This window comes from Gastrolobium bilobum, unplaced genomic scaffold (assembly GCF_033153095.1).
Source record: "Gastrolobium bilobum isolate Gb01-03AN ecotype WA unplaced genomic scaffold, APGP_CSIRO_Gbil_v1 utg32371, whole genome shotgun sequence".
NCBI classification, from domain to species: domain Eukaryota; kingdom Viridiplantae; phylum Streptophyta; class Magnoliopsida; order Fabales; family Fabaceae; genus Gastrolobium; species Gastrolobium bilobum.
The window spans coordinates 462,438-482,677 of record NW_026898885.1 but is presented as its reverse complement, the minus strand read 5'-3'; the positions used below and the strand labels follow the sequence as shown (position 1 = coordinate 482,677).

Here is a 20,240-nt window from a genome sequence, read left to right as displayed (position 1 = left end):
ATTTTCAAAAAATCGAAAACCGATCCAATCCAAACCGAAAAAAATTGGATTGGATCGGATCAGATTTGAAAAAAATCAAAACCGATTGGATGATTATATGATCAAATCGAAGTAATTGGATCGGATGATTTTTGCTTCCAAAATCGATCCAATCCAGACCGCGAACACCCCTAGTTACCACGACCGCTCATCTTCCTTAAAAAAACTTGCATTTTATTTGTTAAGCCCTAGTTTTTTGTTCCTTGTTATTTGTTATTTTTATTTCTATTTTTGCATCATGAGTGATAATATGAATGATTTAATCACCATTGTATATTATAATGAGAGGAGATATTTTGGACCGAATGGTCAAGTTTTTTTAAGGTGATAACAAAATATTTCGCATGAGCCCTCGATGCAATTATAATGACCTAAAGAATATAATATACAAGAAACTAATATTACAATGGGGTCAATTTCTCTTTCGATTGACTGCTAGATACGCCTCGGGTAACCTGGTATAGTGGGTTGCTTTGAAGATTGTCGAGGATGAAGATGTAGCGTAAGTAGATACGCATGCACATCATCACATGAAGACTCTAGATTTATCGAACTGTATGCGAAAGTAAACTCTGGCGAACAGTCAAGCATTCAACATTCCTTCCCATCCATTGACTGCATCAACAATAACAAGGAGCCGCTAGTTAATCCGGAAGATAGGTATGTTTCACCCCTCACCACCACTAACCCAACCAATGTATTCTGAAATGTTTCCAGCCAACGACATGTACGATCTAACTTGGCGTACGAACAGTTCAGAGGAAGAGGTGGACAAAGGTCTTGTTCCGGACAGTGACTCATCGGATATGGACGTCGACGGTGATTTCGATTGTTGTCCGCCTAATCCAGCATGTCAACTGATTCCTTATTTGGGCATTGTCGAAATACAAGACCCACTAGATCCAGGTTAGTAACCATATAATGGCGATATCTGCGGATGTGTGTATATAACACCTGTCGCATAGTGTACACATTAATCTTGCAAATGTGAGTTTGGAGTATTAGCAATATATAAACCGAATAATTTTATAGTCCTTGAATAAAAAATAAGTATGCAGTACTTAGCTCCGTATATGGCATCTAGATCGGACACATCAAGAGAGCAGAAGAGATAGACGGGAATCTGGTTCACGCCCATAATTACAATAGCAATGCGCACCCACCCATATCGGAGCATCGCATGTCTATAACCTTGCACAACTCCTTGTACAAGTATGCAAGAACAGCGGAACCCCAGCTAAAGTATCTGAGTGTTGAAAATCATCTAGAAATAATAAATATCTTACGGGTACAAAACTGGAGGTGGTGTCCACAAACAATGCCACGACCAAGATACGAAATGTAAATGTGTGGGTGTATCTCATACGACCAACTTTTGTGCCAGCGTGGACCCCATAATTGTCAAACCGCTCCCGCAGAAAGTGGAGGCCCAATAAACCTCCATGCAAATATTGATCGTTCTCTGACTCAATTCTTAAGAAGTCACGAATCATTTGTCGACATGGATATTATCCGACGCGGCCCGAGATAACCTCACTATATGTGGGCAAACCCAATAGATAGTGTACATCCTCCAACGTGATGGTAACCTCACCCATCGTCATACGAAATGTACGTATCTCTGGGCGCCATCGCTCGACAAGCGCCGACATAAGGTGATAGTCGATATGAAATCAAATACGGTATGATGTCATCAATATATTACTATCATAGCACCATAATACAAGGTTATACAATAAGAGTATACTTACCTCATGGTAGAGCAGGCGCGCAACGTGATAAAAACCAGCCTGCATCAGAAATGTCTAACATCAAGTACACGATCCTGCATTTTGGGATCCTCAGCGGTATTCCATACATGCGTGGATATATGTTTCTCCTGTAATGTCAGGAGAGAATGGTCGAAGGGACCGAGGTCAATCACGCTTCGCGGAGACCCAGGATGTGGGACATCAACATGCTCCATGGATATATTTAGAAGAATAATCATATTATATTAGCCTTTAATTTATTTTCCTATTTAGATACGATAATTAAATTTTTAAATATTAAATAATTCACCATCTAGATATTAATTCACCAAATAATAACATGTCCTCTAATCTAAGGTTACGAGACCTAAAATAAAATGTGTTTAAATAATTACTATAAAACAATTTAAAATTATTTTTTTAATATATAATAATTCACTAACTATCTTACTATTTTAATATATTTTCCCTACATTTTCAATTAATATAAGGTGTCAATTCATTGGCTAAATCTTAAAGTTAAAAAAAATACAAAATATCCGCTAACCAAAGGTGTGAAGTCATAAAATAAATACTAATAAAATAAATAATATAAAACATATTGGTTCTATCCTATGGTTTCAATAAATTAACATATCTTCTAACCTAAAGTTTCAAATCTCAACCTTAAATAATATTCAAAAACTAACAATGCATAAATAATAAAATAAGAAACACGAATAATGTATAAATAATAATTTATAAAACATTGACCTTAGGGAGAGAACAATTTTGAAATTTTAGAGAGAGAAAGAGTAAGATAATGAGATAGATTAAGAGTTTGGGGTGGGGAAATAAGGGTGGAGGGGGGATTTATCCATGCTGCCAAGTGGACATAGTTCCCTATCTTGTGTAGCGAACTTGTGCATGTCTAACATGTGGCCCATCGGCTTTTTTTTCTGACCGTTAGAAGTAGTTTTCTATACCTTATAGTGAACTTCTATGGGGCTGCCACGTGTCCTGAATTTCTCAAAGCGAGGACTGATACATTGACCACCTAGTTTGCTTGTACCTGTAGCGAATTAGGTGGTCACCAGAAACGTGTCACATAAGTAAACAAAGTTTGCTGCTTGGTGTAGCGAATTATAACGTGTGGCATGTTGGAAAGTTGTACTGTTCGCGTGACATTTTAAAAATTTATTTGGTGAACAATGGCATTATGATCACTATTCCAAGAAAGTTAACAATAAATAATTATTTTTCTAAGAGAATGAGGGCGGTGAGGATTGAATTCCTGACCAATTGGTCACGGATGACCAGATACCATGTAAAGAACTGATTCAACCTAAAAGCTTAAGCTGTTAGGCGAGATTATATTAATGATTTTATAGTGAAAAGAAAAGAAAATTAAAAATTAAAAAGAAGAAAACGGTGAACACAAATGATGTGGAGTAAGTGTGTATTAAAATGGGATATGGATCCTCTCATGTGAAAAAAATGACGTCGTCATGATATCATGTGAAGAACCATATGTTGGGTTTGTGGTCTTTTACTAAAGCCTAAATGGGCTAACAGTATGAGAAGAACCCAAGAAACCTAGAGCCCAATGAGCTTAGAGCTAGGGTTTCTTAGAACTCATATAAATATTACCACTTAAGTCATCAAATGTCATTTTGAATAGAGAGGTAAGCTCAAATCTGAATAGTGCCCACGCACTTCCCTTTCCCCCTCGAGAGATAGTTTAGAAGGTTTGCCAGAACAGTAGAGATCTGTTCGTGCTGTGACGCAAAAGATTCAAAGAATGTGGAGCATCATCTCATATCTGCGCTAACAAGAGGTAATAATAAACTATGATGATCTTATACATCCAAACTATGATGATCTTATACATCCAAACCACAATGGTCTGAAACGCTTCCGCAGATACAATTGCTCCTACACCATAACCGTATAAAGATGGATCAATGATAATAAAAGAAAAGAGAAAAAAAAATATTAAAATAAATAGTTACAAAATCATAACTATTGATCCATTTTTATATGGTTGTAATATTCTCACTGACCATGTCATGTTTTTTATTTTTTGCAGGTGTTGGAAGCATCCATTTTCGTGTGATGTGAGACTGGTGCTCCTTAAATCTAGTGAGGCATTATTATGATGATAGCTTTTTCTTACCTATTTGCTTCTCAGATGATAAAGGACTTTTGAAATGAACCTGTTGAGTATCCTAGCATCTTTGATAGTAAATAGAGATATAACTAATTATGGGGAAAAGACGGGTTTTCCCAATTCATGAATGAATATACAAATGGAAGGAGGTTTTTCAGGAAAAAAGAAAAAAAGGTTGAAGTTCCTATAGAGAGTGGCAAGAATGTTTGATAGGTGACACAATTAACTAGTGGCCAAAACATGTATTCTGATCATGATGCGTTTCGTGACAGATATTCACATTGCTGCCCAAATGGGCCAAGAGAAACCTCTTCACTTCAAGAAGCATATGGTATATGAAACTGTAAGGCCTACTTTCGAGAGTATGCTTCTAAGATCTACCCTCAATCCAAAACCAAAGCATTATCTCATCGCTACTAATCTCATCTGGCAGAGTTTAGTAAATTGAGAAGAAGAAGAAAATGAAGCAATTTATGTGCAACTCACCGTTTACATATCGTGGTATTAAGAATGAGGATTAGCTATAAGGATAAGATAATATTTTAATTATATAGTTTTTGTTTTTATTCTTATCTATTAGTTGCTTAGTTGTTTATTAATATTGAATTTAAGCATTTATATATAGATGTCTCTCCAATAATTAAAATAGTATAGAATTTATTTATTTTAAGTGATTTCATAGAATTTATTTAGGGTTTTATGATATCAAAGCAGTTTCATCCTCGTGAGCTTTCTGTTGCTTTTTCGCTGCGAAGTTCCCTAATATTAGAAGCTCTACGCCACCGCTTTCCAACTCAGTTTCATTTGTTTTCAGCAACCCCTATAATTTTTTCTTCTTCAATAAAACCCATTTGTTTCAATAGTTACCTACTGTCTAAGCTTCCAAATACTGTTGTTGACAAATTTGGAAAAATTTTAATTATTGCTGTATATATTTGCTTGCAAAGATATTTCGGCTGATGGTTATTTTAGCGAAGAACATTGCCGCTGATGTTTATTCCAGCGAGCAACATATATACTGATGTTATTCTAGTAAAATATTCTCATTTCATCAAGTAGCTCTTCAGGTTGATTTTCAACAACTTTTATCTCCTTGACGTCTCTTAAGTTGTCTTTTTAGCAATGTTTTATGGGCATTTTTTAAGAAAGTTGGACAAGATTTTTTTTTTTCTTTTTAGTTTGCAAGTTGGGTATTTATTGCCTCCATGTTGAGGAGGAGTATTTATTATAAATAAGAATGATGGATAAGATAATATTTGAATTACGTAAACGATTTCTATTTGTATCTTTATCTATTAGTTGCTTAGTTATTTATCAATCTTGTATTTATGCGTCTATATGTACATGTCTCCCCAATAATGAAAATAACTTTGATTTCATAGAATTTCCAATATAGTATTGGAGTTAATTAATGTGACTAAGTGTTCATGAGTTTAATACTCATTGTCCCTATTTTTTTAATAAAAATAATTAAATATCATGAAATTTTTTAGCACATGTGAAGCATCATTCATTATTTGAATCCAATTGACTCTCGTGTAAAAATACATATTAAAGAAATATAAATCATTAATATAGGCTTTGTTTGGATATTGTTTTTTTTTTTGTTTTAAAAAATGTTTTGAAAGTAGATTTTGAAAACTGATTTAGACAAAAGGAAAACAATAAAACTTATTTGAATATGGTTTGATTTAAAGTTATAAAGAAGTGGTATTTATTTACAAAAATGCCATTAATGAACTTTCACAATTACAAAATTGGTAAAATATTTTAATATTGAAAAAAGTTGTATTTATTTACGAAAGTATCATTAGTGATCCTCATAATTACAAAATTACCACCGCAAAAATAATAAAACCAAAAAATAATTTTTTAGAACACCTCTAAGTTGTTCTCATTTTTTTGTTTTAAAAACTAAAAAAATTATTATTTTGGGAGTTATTTTACAAAATAATCTCTTTCAAACTATTTTTTTAATGGGCTTTATTAGTCTCCTTTCACATAAGATAGTTATCTTATGTTATAAAGAAAAAATGGATGAGTCCCCCATTACTAGAAAAAAAGAAGAAAAAAAAGATGAGGTGCGAAAATCGAAGTGAGAGAACATGAAACAAACAAGTTATCTTATGTAAAATGAGAGTAATATTTCTCTTTTTTAATTCTAAAAACTTAGAAACTGTTTTTAAAAACAAAAATCAAACAAGTCCTAATCTCACCTAATAACTTTAAGTTTTGGGTTGAATTATATTATTAAACAAAGTAGTTCATACATTAATATTTATTGGAAATTTTAAACTGCATTTTTATGCATTGACCAGTTCATTTGACATTTAGCGTTGTAATAACGTGTCGAGCGGAGGCAGAACCATGGGGTTAGAGTGGGCCGTCGCCTCCCGTAAAATTTGAAGAAAAAAATAAAGGCAAAGTCGTGTGTGGTATGAGAACTAGGTGGAACAGTAAGTACTTGAGGAAAACAAGGAATAGCTGATGTTCTAGCTGAGAGAACATGGGGAGTTCCATGAATAAAATAACGATTGGGGACTTCTTAAGTGGTACCTTCCCTCTCCGGAACCTTTTTTACCATTTCCTCCTAATTCAAAGAACGATAGTACTGAAAGTTATCACAATAATGTAGAAAGAATAACTGAAGGAAAAATGAATATAAATTGTCAAACTTGAAATATATTCTAGAGGGCGATTGTATTGGTTAACATATGGCATGATAGAGAATATATTATAGAATTCTCTAAAAACTACCGCCATTTGTAACTTCTCCCAAATTCATCACTACCAGAGTTGCAAAACCTTGATGCGAACCTATGATGAAAGGGCTTGGCTGATCCTTGTGAATTAGGAGTTCCATCTATGATGTTCATCATCTTAGAATATTTAGAACTTGGAGTATGACTTCCATTGCTAAAAGAATAAATTTTAGTACTTTTATTAGATGGTGTTACTGGAGACCTCCAACTCCAACTGTTCCCTTTGGACTTCAAATGAGAGAACTCTTCAGGTTGCTCTATCATCCAACCACCAATATGCTTTGATTTCTGTGGAGTTGTAATGCTTCTTTCTTCTGTAAGAGGCTTTTTCTTTTTACGAGCCTTACACATTTCATGAGGTGCAGACACATATCCCATGCTGTCATCCTCTTTCTGGAATCTAGGAGTTTTCGTACTTGATAATTCAGGTCTCCTCTTGCCTACCTGTGGAGGTGAACCCAGAAGACAAGAAACTACTTATTCTAAAAGAAAACCGAGTACAGAGATAATTATTATGTGACAAATAAGGAATAAAATGTTAAAAACCAATAACAGAAAAGATCAAACAGCTAAAACGATTAAAAAAACTTTAAAGACCTATCCTGAAATGCACCTTAACAGAACTTGAGCATTCTTGAGCAAAGTGTCCTTCTTCATCACCCTTATAGCATGAACTAGGTGTGGTTGCACTAGTGGTCTCAATTTGAAACCTCGAACATGCCTGCATCAATTTATCCTCATACTCATATATACTTATAATTTAAATAAAAAAGATTCATTATCTATATTGAGTCAGCTTTTAAAAATCAGTTGTGTATGTTACTTATAGTACGACAAAATATGAAATTAATGAAAAAGCAAACCAAATTATCCTGGGAAAAAAAGAGCCCTGCAGAAATGATGGTCAATTTTGAGGGGGAGAAAAACTATAACAAAAAAGATAAAAAAGATAAAAAAGATAAAATAATTTTAATAACCTTAAAGACAAATCCTCAAAATTTACCTTAACAAAACATGAACATTCTCGAGTAAAATGTCCTTCTTCACCACACTTATTGCATAAACTATGTATGGCTGCAACAGTGGTCTCAGTTCGCAACCTTGAACATACCTGCATTGATTGATCCTCATACTCATATATAGTCATAATTTAATTAAGAAAAAAGCATTTTATGTGTCCAGTCAAAGTTTTTAAAAACAGTTTCATATGTGTCTTACTTCTGGTAGGAAAAAAGATGAAATTAATGAAACAGCAGACCTGGTTACCCTCAGAAAAAAAGAGACGTGCAAAAATTATGGTCGAGATTAAAGGGGGAAAATAAAAAACTCATATCAGGCAAAGCCAATAAACCATTAAAAAGACTTACAAAACCAGTATGACCCAATTGACCACATTTGTAACAAGAAATTTCTCTTAGCGTAGTCTGTAGTATTGACACAGCATAAGTGGCCAAACCTTTTGCAAACATAGCATTGCATTTCCTAGTTAAACAGAAGGAACAAGTAAGATTTCATCGACTAAATTCTCTACAATCCATATCCAATGTAGCCCACTATATTTGAGTTAGTTCAACAGAAAACCTTTTGTAAAGTTTCCCATAAAAACAAAGGAAAGGGAAAGCAGAAAGACATGGATGGATGAGAACAACCTTGAGATCATCCTTTGAATAACCATTTTTGCATGAAAACATCTCATGTCCAGAATTTCCACACTTCAAACACATTCTCGAGGTTTTAGAACCACCCTGGAACTTCTCCGGACAGTCTTTGGCACGGTGGCCACCTTTCTTGCAGATAAAGCAATCTCGTGCCTACAGAAACATGAAGGAAATCTAGATAAACAATGTTAAAACACTTAAGCCTTGACAAAATAATAAGACAAAGTCTATTATATTGTTGCACATTTGGACCAGTGGAATTAGTATGTCAAAATTTATCGTGTGTAGGATTCTACCGAAATAATTTTTTAATCAAACTCATTCAATCCAATCCAATGGCCCACATACTACCACAATGGCAGTTTTGCCAAGCCAGCAATGCAACCAAATTAGAGCTTGCACCATAGACTCGGCCAATCAATAAAAATGGTAAAAAAAACACAGAACACATCTAGTACATATTGTACAACGTATCCAGAGAACCTTCAAACAGCAAAACGAATAAAAAAAGAAAAGCAGACATACCGTGCTGCATTGTTTAATACTATGCCCCAAACTGCCGCATACAAAGCAAGGTTTCTTGCGCTTCGCGGCTGTACAGTTGACTGCAGCATGACCTTCTTCACCACAATTATAGCATGTTCCCCAACCAGTTTCTGTTGAGGATCAAAATACCTTGGACCCCGCTGATAGAATAGAAACATATACCCAACTAAGCCTTGGAGACAGATGCATAGCATTTTCAAAATCACATTTTAGAACGAATTTTTTAACTCACAAGCAGCTTCCGCAGAACAGCATTGTCACTCATCTGAACCGTGTCTGCTACTCTGCTTCAGCAGGCTCCTTTTTCTCTGTGGCTTTGATTGTCTCTACAGCCTCCTCTTCTTCAACTACAACAGCCTACATAAAATGGAAATTTTGAGTTGTTTTTTTGCACCTTAACTATTTTTGGATAAATAATTTATTATTTCAATTCAATTTGTCTTTAAACCATGTCAGTGTAATCAGAATGTGCATTTCGAGTGTGTTGCAATCATACCCATTTAATGTTAATGCAAGCTAAGATTTTTAAAATTCAATCTTATAAAATCTTAATTGTAAAAAAAATCTTTAAAGTCACTGCTAGATAAAGTCACTACTAGTCTACTAGATAGTCTTTTGGAATGTATAATTTTTTTTATCTCAAAATAGTGTTTTAAAATCTTAATGCAATAGACGCATAGTAAGCTCACACAACTTTCAATGAAAATGCCAAGTTACATTAAAACAAAAAATATTTTATTTTTTTACACAATCAACATTCAATAAAACAAGCCAAACGTGGAAATAACACTTACAATTTGATCCCCAGATTCTAGCTTCCTCTTCTTTTTCTTCTTCTTTCTCTCACTCTTAATCACGACACTATCCACTTACGAAGCAGCAATTCCTCTTGGTCCATCCAATACGTTTTCGTTTTGAGGGTTGGGCGCACGCAATAGCAGCGCCTTCTGGACAATCTTGAGGCTGAGACCCTCGTTTGCCTCATCGTCGTCGTCAGTACTTGCTACGACAAACGACGTCGAAGCGTTCGTCGCATATTCTTCATGCTTTCTCTTCTTCTCTTTTCTTCCCATCTTCCTTCAATTTTCCCCAAACCCTAACCCTAACCCTAATTGCTGCTTCTGAATTCCAATCGACGCTGTCCTTTTTGGAAATTATTATTATCTATCAATAATCAACAATAACAATAACAATTTGTTATGCCTTTTTCAAATTATTTATCACTTGTAATATTTTGTTAATGCATTATATAGTTACTCGGAGCCTGACTGTTTTGTGTGGAAATCATGTTTGCATAAAAAAATAAAAATGGACCATCAAGACATTTTGTTTGGTTCATTTTGGGTTTACAGAATTAATTTTAAGATAAATAATTTTTAACTTTTTATAAATTAAAAAAATGTACTTATATTTATAGCTATACTTTTTTTATTTATACTTATATTTATATCTTAAAATCGATTCTACTTTATATCTAAATGAAATCAAATTTTCTAAATTACATTTTTTATACGATCTTTATTTATCTAATCCGGTTTAATTTAGTTCAACTACCGTCGAATTCATAACTCGTTATTAAAACATCATTCTGAAAGCATAAATTATATTTTTCAACATTGAAATTTTCAAAATTAATTTTATAAAATATAACCCGAAATCACCCTGCGTGATCACTTAAGAATCTAAGATATATCTCTCTGACTTTTAAAAAACCATTTTAAATATAAATTAAATTCTTTAGCATTTATTTTATCAAAAGCTAATCCCAATTGGCTCAATGTAAACACTAAAGTTTTTTTTTAATCACTAAAGTTAGATCTATCGATTTTAATTTATTTTCTGGGATATACAGATAACTAATAATATTAAAAATTATTGTGGAGGATAGAAAAAATAAAGAAGGTTTTCATTAGGGTTGTACTTAGAACTGAAAATAACAAAAACGCTAAATACTTAAAAATGTTGTGGGAAGAATTTTTGGCAGAATGAGTTTGCATTTTTTTAGTTTTGGATAAATGAATCGTTACTACTTTTTTTTATCTAATTCAACAATTACCCTGAAATCTAAGGCCTTGTTTGGGAGTTTGGAGGGGAAGGGAAGGAAGGGGAGGAAATTAGAGGGTATCCCCTTCCCTTGTTTGGGAGTCAAAAAATGGAATGAGAGGATAACGGAGGGTCAATGAGATATTTTTACCATTTTACTTTTTTTTAAATTTAATATAATTATTATACTTTACAAATTAAATTAAATTTGAAATTTCTAACAAAATTATGTATATACTTTTCACAACACAAAAAAAGATCATATTTTAGATGAAATTTTTACGTTGCAAACGATGAAAATTTCGTCACAAAATTATTTTTTCATAGGAATGCTTTTCGACGAAAAGCGATGGAATTTTTCAACCGATGAAAATTTTTACAAAAATAAATTTTCTATCGAAATTTAGTTTCCGTCAAGTGTTTTAAAAGAAAAAAGAATTCTGTCAAAAATTTTGACGGAACATTTTCCGTTCAAAATTTCTATGGAAATATGTTCTGACGAAAATTTTGACAGCAATTGTTTTGTTAGAAATTTTGTGAGAAATGTTTCTTTCGAAACTTTCGACGAAATTTAGATTCAGTAAAGAATTTTGACAGAATATTTTTTTTGTCAGAAAATTTTACGAAAATATTTCCTGTCAAATTTTTTTTACAGAAATGCGTTCCGTTGAAAATTTTGATGGAAATGTCTTTCTATCAAAAAACTCGACGAAAATATTTTCCGTCGAAAATTTTCGATAGAAATATGTTTTGTTAAAATTTTCGATAGAAATTTTTTTTGCCAAAAAGTTTAACGAAAATATTTCTCTCGAAAACTTTCGGCAGAATTTAAATTATGTTAAGAATTTTGATGATTTTTTTTTCGTAAACAATTTTCGATAGAAATGTGTTTCGTTGAAAATTTTGATGGAAATAGTTTACGTAAAAAATTTCAATGAATATATTTTTTTGTGAAATATTTTGGCAAAATTTAGATTCCGTAAAGAATTTTGACAAAAAAAAAATCATCAAAATTTTTTACAGAAATATTTTTAGTCACAAATTTTGATGGAAACATTTTTCGTCAAAATTTTGATGGAAATATTTTCCGTAAAAAATTTTGACGTAATGTTTTACGTCGAAACTTTTCAATGGAAATGTGTTTCATCAAAATTTTGGACAGAAATATTTTCGTTAAAAGTTTCGATGGAATTTAAATTCTATCAATAATTTTGACTGAATTTTTTTTTTCCGTACAATATTTATGTTAGTAATTATGGTAAAATCTGGTTCCTTCTCTAATTTTGTCTTTAGTTTTGACGGAAATTTTTTGATGTATATGATTTTCATCAAAAATTTCATCACTATTTTTGACGAAATATTTTTCGTCAATAAATTCTGTCGGTATTTGAGACTTTTCTAATAATATCGCGTTTAAAAATGATTCACAATTATGTAGTTTTAACATTTTAATGCTAAGGGTAGATAAGTAATTTTTAATATTTTTTCCCTCAAACCCTCCAAATTAGGGGAACTTTAATCTTAAGAAGAATGAGGATTTTGGAGGGTTTAGTAAAAATTCCCAAACTCTTCCCCTCCTTTTTTTAAACTCACAAACAAAGGAATGATTTACTAAAACCCTCCATTTTCTTTCCTTTCCTTCTCCTCTTAAAACCAACTCCCAAACAAAGCCTAAAGAACTCTGTTTTGCTATTGCCTTTAATTAATTAGAAATTATGATGTAACCAAAAAAAATTAGAAATTATGATATACTTATATTTGTTAATCAATGTTAAAAATGGTTTTTATGTAGGTATAGTTAATTTTTTTTAACCTGTCAGAAATGTCGTAAAATCTATTAATCTGTATTCCGCCAGTCTCAGGTTTCATTTACACAGAACATGATCCACACACACAGTAGCATGAATGAATGATGTCCAAAAAGATTAAATATATTAGTACTGAGATTTATTGTGAAGATCACGTTGTTTCGACTTTAACTTTTTTTTCCCGTCTTCACACTTATTTTTTAAGTTTTTTCAAAGGAATAATAGACTCAAACTTACATATCTACATGCATGTACAAATCTAATTTTTGACATATTATTTGAACCTTCAAAGAGAAGTTTACTTAAATCATATGGTTGAGAATGTGAGTGAGTTTTTTCCGAATGAATGTTGTCACGGGATACTCCTTTAAGATGGCTGGGCTGGTGCCGGATAACTTTGTTTGCCTAGAACAAATGTGAAGTACTTGGAGGACAATTCAAACGTTCAAGTTAGTTTTTAATCAATGAGCCTTAATTAAGATAAATAAGATGATCATACATTTGCTTCAAGTCTTCATTATATAATAGTTGAATACATGCTTATGATGCCTTAGTATGATGACATTTATGTCATTGATAGACTGTGGTGACTTCTATAATCTATCATGTGTGCGTGAATGCTATATGCCTATTTGTTAGGCATAGCTGGAATCAAGTACATATCCCTTAGGTAGTGTTTGGTTGGGGAGAAGTTAAAATTTTGATGGCAAAGTGGATGTGGAGATTTGATTAAACCACGTTTGGTTGAAGATTTTTGGTAAATTTGCCCATCAATGTAGTTTGCCCAGCAATTCAAGAAGAAGTGTAAAAAACGAATTTTGACACTGTTGAGAAAGCCTCTGAACATGTGGAATTCGTTTGAAAAATCGGATAACTGAAAAAGTGATGAAGGGCATGACACATATACCCTCCTTCTTAATCACACGTGAGCAAGTGATATCCAAAACCATATATGAAAGGCGATGTGGGGTTTGAGTTTGTCGACGACGGTGGTGAAGACTGGGTAGGAGAGGCCGTAGAGGGAGCGCCAGTGTGCGTCGCGGAGGGGGGCTTCGAGGGACCAGATGTGTTCGGTGGTGAGGGCTCGGAAGGCGGAGACAGAGTAATCGGAGGCGTTGGGATGTGGTTGAGTCGTGGTGGTTGTGGCGGTGGTGGTGGGGCGGGTGGAGGCGACGTAGGAGAGGACAGAGGCGATGGTGAAGAAGAGAAGCGGGGCGATGGAGGAGGAGTAGAGGAGAGAGGTTGGGGATGTGGCGGAGGAAGGTGAGGCGGTGGCGGTTGTGGAAGAGATTATGTCAGAGAGGAGAGAGGTGGTGGGTCTAAGGAATTGTGGAAGTGGAGGAGATTCGATAGCATTACCAGGAATGATTGATCCATTTCGTCACTGTCCTTCAAACCCCTAACCAAACGTTGATCCATAACCAGGAAAAAGAATCGAGAATACATGTTAGAAAATGCATAATTTTATAAAAAGGTTAATATCGTCTTTTGCATTATTTTTCCCATCACAATTTTATTTTCAACTAAACGCACATCAGGATATTTAACCCAATTTTCCTAGTAATATTTTGTACAACCAAACAACTTTTTTTACACTTTCCTACCAAACTAATTTTTCAACGTCTTTCCTAGTAAAGACAACTACCCACTTTAAAAAAATTTCTCCCCAACCAAACACTACCTTAATTATTGCAAAGGCCGTAGAGTTTTGAGTTCTTGTTATCATAGTTATGGTTTTGCGAGATGACATGTATTATGGACTCATTTCCTTATTTGTTTAAATCCTGACTTTTGGGGCTCTTGAATCATAATGAGTTAGACCAAATATAGTTCGTAATATGTGTCTAGATCATTATTAATATAATTTTTTTTTACTATTTAACGAAGGGTTATATTTCTCTTATTTTTTTTTTTTTTTGATAACATATTTCTCTCATTTCACATCAGAGAAACTAAGTTCCTACATATAAAATATAAGCAATTTAACTTCTATTTTTTTTTTCTTATATGTGGGTTCCGTTTGTGATATTATCTATATTACATGAGATAATTCTTCTCATGTAACTGAGAAAATGATTTCTCTTTAATGAATTAACATCATGTTAAGTTTGTCGAATAATGCAATAATAATCACTTAACATTCATAAATATCCTTTTATGATTGTTAAAATAGATGTTAAATCAAATAAAATCTACATTCAAATAAAATCTACATATATATGCATTGAAACATTTGAATTTAACACCAATATAACATTTATTAAAAATTAGTTAAAATAGATGGTCATGAACCTAAATAGCAAAATAATAAATTGTTAAGAGAAATAAATAGATAAACATAGAAAAAGAAATCAAAACGGGACAATTGAAACATTGAAAATAACATGTCTAATTCTTCATAATATTATTAGCTTTTCTTTACTTTGTTGTAATATAAATTGAGTCATTTATTTATCGCTTTTACATATCAGGCTTTTGACAATTATTATATATTAACTTGAATCACAGTTGAATAGTTTGTTGCTAATCGTTATACCTGGAATGGTTTAGCAAATTATTTATTAAATATCTCCAATTAATAGTTGGATCATTGCATTTAAGAACAAAGTTCCCATTTCGGCGGGGAAATATTATTCTACATGCAGTATTACTTATATGCATCATGCCAATAATTTATCATAAATTCTCTCCATCATAATTGGCTTATGCTCTGTAGCCAAATATTTATAATCTTATAATTATTGGATGTGCGATTTATGTTCTAATTACTCCACCACAATATGCACAAAGATGAATCCCGAAATATAATTGAAGAATGTTGGATAAGAATATCCTTATATAATGAATGAAGATTTGGTTATTGTACTCTTTTTTCCTTCACCAATGTTTTGTCCCATTGTGATATCTCAAAAGAAATATGCTCTTGACATTCTTTAATAGACTGCTTTGTTAAATTCTAAGTCTGTTGATACCCACATGGATCCAAATGTCAAGCTTCTACCGAATCAGGGGAGCCTTTTTCAGATTCTAAAAGGTATAGAAGATTGATTGAAAAACTAAACTACCTCACAGTCACTCGGCTTGACATTTCATTTGCAATTAGTGTGGTAAGTCAGTTTCTTAATTCTCCGTGTCAAAATCATTGAAATGCCGCCATTCGTATTCTCAAGTATAATCAAGGCATGTACAGGAAAAGGCCTTGAATATGAAGATAAAGTTCATGTTAAAGTTGTTGGGTACTCTGATGCTTATTGAGCCGATTGTCCTACTGACAGGTGATCTATTACATGATATTGTGTCTTTGTTGGAGGCTACTTGGTTTTCTGGAAAAGTAATAAGCATAAGTAGTTGCCAGATCAAGTGCTGATGCAGAGTATCTCTCCATGGCTACTACTACTTGCTAGCTCATTTAACTTAAGCAAATTCTTAGAGTGCTCAAGTTTGGAGACATTGGATCAACAACCCTCATTTGTGATAACCATGCAACATTACATATTTCTTTCAATCTAGTGTTTTTGAAAGAATCAAGCATATCGAGATATATTGTCATTTTGTTTGAGAGAAGGTCTTTACTATTGAAGTTGTGACTAGTTGTGTACCTTCTAATGATCAATTAGCAGATATATTTATAAAGTATTTGAGGGATCCTCGAATAGAGTATATATGTAACATGCTTGGTGCTTATGATTTGTACGCTCCAACTTGAGGGGGAGTGTTGTGTATATAAAATATAAGTGTCCTATATCATGCATTTCAAGTTGTATATACTCGCTAATTCTATATATAACATAACCTCCGCTCTGCCATTACACACACAGATTTATTCCATTATTGTTCCTTTCTGGTTACTTAAAAAAAAAAAATTCTTTTATTTTTTTAAATATGCATTCAAGTTCACACAAAAAATGAAGAATGTTTATCTAAAACTCTTGCAAGCAGAATATATACAGAAGGGGGGGGGGGGGGGGGGGGGGGGGGGGGGGGGGGGGGGGTAAGAGCTTTGCCGATTGATATAGAATATTATACGAGAAAACTAAACTTATTAAGGAATAATACACGTGAACTTGACCACAATATGTAAAACGGGGGGAATGGGATGTGAACCTGACCACAATATGTAAAACGGGGGAAATGGGGGGTTTATAAAATTAGTAGGGAAAAAAAGACTCGTTTATAAAGTATGTTACGACACTAACTTGAATTAAAGGATAACAAGAATTTAAGTCGAAGTATCTTAAAAAGTAAAAGAGCCATACTTTGTTACCAAAAAACAAAAAAAAAGAGCTAGACTTTTCTACCTTAATAGTGAAGTGAGAACTAAAAAGAACCGTAAGCTCCAAAAATAAAGCCCATAGCACCATCGACACTCCTGAGTGCATGTTTGGGGATACTTTTTTAGTTGAGAAAAAAAAAATTGTACATGGAAAAAACTGTTGATTATATTCTATATATTGTTTGGAATTGTTATCTAAAACAGACTATAATAATTTTTGATTTTAGGTTTTTATAATACTGAAAATAACTTTTTATCTTTTAGCTTGTATGTGAACATTTTTTTTTTTTATTAAAACCGGTTTAAATTAGTGGGCAACTATAACATTTTTTTTTCATATCACCCATTACCGTTGGTTTATCATATAGACCTTTAGTTTTCATTGTGTTCAAATTGAATTTGCGATAGCCATGCATATATTTCAATTTTTTAAGAAATTCTCATATGTTTTAAAAAATATGTTTTCTCTACTGGAAAAATATAATATCTAAATTTAATAATTATACTAACTATTATAATAACTCGAAAATATTATGTATTTTTTTTTAAATTAAATCGTGGTCATTAAACATATTATTGTAATAGTATATCAGAATTTCTCCAAGCATGTCATGCTATTTCTTTAAAATGATTTTGTAATGGTTAAGTATAACTTATAATTAAACAAAAAATGTCAATATTAAAATATGAAAATAAGTTTCTTAAATATTAATGAGAGTCAAATATGAATTTATTTCAAATATTACACCTAAATTTAGATTTTGGTCTAAGATTGAATCTCTCAAATGCTATCTTTTTTTGGCACATTATGAATGTTATTTAGTATAACATAGAATTGTCGGAAAACATGTCAGTAATATTTTTTAAGTATAATTATATCGTAAAATTATATTATCATCTGTGTTGAGATCCGCCTGACAATCTGCACATACTTCAATTAATTATAGTGAAGTGCATTTAGAATAGAAGTTATTACAGATTTTTTCCTAATTAGTTTATATTGTTTTTAATGTTAAAAAAATAACACATGAAATTTAAATAAGTAATTTTATTTTATTTTTAACATATATGTCACGGTTTACTCTAGAGGTTACTCTATGGAGCAATTGAGTAGTATAGTACTGACTACTGAGTACTAACTAATATGTAATATCTTATTCCTCATAATAGCATCACATTAGATGGTTAAAACACAGTTAAGGAAAATCACAGACATTTAATTTTGACATAATAGCTTTTTTTTTTTTTTTGGTGATCTAATAGCTTATTTATTTAATTATTTATCGGGTAATGTCATGCAATCATTTAATAATTTACCCTCATATCATTTAAAATTTTTGATTATGATAAAAACTAAGAAAAAAGTTAAACTATAAATATATTGTAAAAAGTTAAATTGAATGTTTTTTGTACATTTGGATCTAATGAATAATGTGCTTCACCAATTTTTTTGATTTCAATGTCTTTTACCATCGACATCGTACGTAATCGGCTGCGGAAAAACCTACATGAACATCTCAGAGAAACAATTGCACTTTAATAAAAAAGAAAAAGAAAAGGAAAAAGAAAGAAAGAAGAAGAGTGACAAAGCACGCAAGTAGTGGAATGCCAAATCTCGGAGACCAAAGAAATGCCAAACGTCATGGCACGCGTTATAAAAAACACTACGACGTGGTAATAATAAATGTAAAAAAGAAAAAAACGCAGAAAGTAAAAGAATTGTTTATTTTGATTATTGGTTTTATAAGAGTTATGTTGTAGGAAAAGTAATTGTGTAATGTTATAGAGATTCATTTTGCGTGCCATAATTTTTTTTTTTTTTTTTTGCTTCAAAAAATGTGAGCTCCACAAAATATTATGTATGTAAAAAATTTTCTTGTGTCATGTTAAATGATAAATGCAAACACCTTTATTATTGTGCAAAACTATTATGAATTTGGAAATACACCCTCTCCGTCTTCCGGTCAGTGGTCACGCACCGCTGGTGCGTAGTTTTTCTCCTACTTTCCTTATCACTTGCAAATTGTGAAAAATATTTGCACTTTTTAAAAGAAAGTTATTTTAATTAAAATAATTTTTTTAAATTTAAATTAAAAAATTTAACTTTTTTGCTCATGATTTTTATTAGAGTTTTTGGATCTTCCCATTTTAATTCTTTAGAAAAAAATGATCTGTGCTCCTTTTGAAATTTAAAATAGATTTACCAAAAAAAGAAAAGAAATTTAAAATACACACAGTTAATCAAAATTGTTAGTCCCTCAACAAGACTAATATGTGTCTATTTTAAATTTCAGAGAAATCACGAGATGACTTTTCTTCTAAGAGATTAAATAGGTTAATACATCAAAACGATGTATAACTTAATCCGGCCTAAGGGTGAGGGATAAGACTTGATAAGAGATTGATGTATTAACATCGTTGACCAATGTAATTCTAAAAAATTAATATATTATTTTAATATTAATCTATTAAAATAAAAATTAATTTTTCAATATATTAATTTTTAAAATATTGAATATTTTTATTTTTATAAAAATTAATTTATATTTTGGACACACTAATCAATAAATTTTTATAAAAATTAATATCATATGACATTTTTTGAAGAATTATATAAATTATTTATTAAAGAATATTTTTATTAAAAAATTTATTTTTATCTTATATAGTATTATATAATGCATTACCAAATATTAGATGATATTATCTTATACAATATATTATTTTATACAATACCGTGCCAAACGCTGGATAGTATTAAAATTCAATCAGGTCTTATACAATCAGGCCTTATACTATCAGGTCTTATACTATACTATGCACCAAACATGCCATAAGGGGATGAGATTAGGTTTGATAAGAGGTTGCTATATTAATATTGCTTACAAGTACAATTTTCAAGAACTAAAATATGATTTCAATATTAATATATTAAAATATTTTTTTAATATATTAGTTTTAAAAATATTGAAAGATATTATCATATACAATACCATACCAAACGCTGGATAGTATTAAAATTTAATCAGGTCTTATATAATTAGTGTTACTACCAGTACCAATGTTACTATAAATTAATTCCACCGTTAGATCGATTATGTTGATCCAACAATTATATTTATTTCTATCTTTGTATGATTATGATTTCACATTAAATATGAGAAATCATAACCATACAAATATGAAAATGAACATAACCGATCTAACGATG

General features: G+C 31.6%; 1 protein-coding gene and 1 pseudogene across 1 annotated transcript; one reads left to right on the top strand and one right to left on the bottom strand.

The window, feature by feature from the left end:
• Positions 1-6,589: 6,589 nt before the first annotated feature.
• LOC133285074 (uncharacterized) lies at positions 6,590-10,012 on the bottom strand (annotated as a pseudogene).
• Positions 10,013-13,708: 3,696 nt separating this feature from the next.
• LOC133285059 (glycine-rich cell wall structural protein 1.0-like) lies at positions 13,709-14,023 on the top strand. The gene has a single exon (XM_061482215.1). The coding sequence runs from the start codon at positions 13,709-13,711 to the stop codon at positions 14,021-14,023; it is 315 nt and encodes a 104-aa protein (XP_061338199.1).
• Positions 14,024-20,240: the final 6,217 nt, after the last annotated feature.

What these genes read in the sequence shown, in the direction of transcription:
- LOC133285059 (XM_061482215.1), top strand. Translation starts at nt 13,709, where the DNA reads ATGAAAGGCGATGTGGGGTTTGAGTTTGTCGACGACGGTGGTGAAGAC.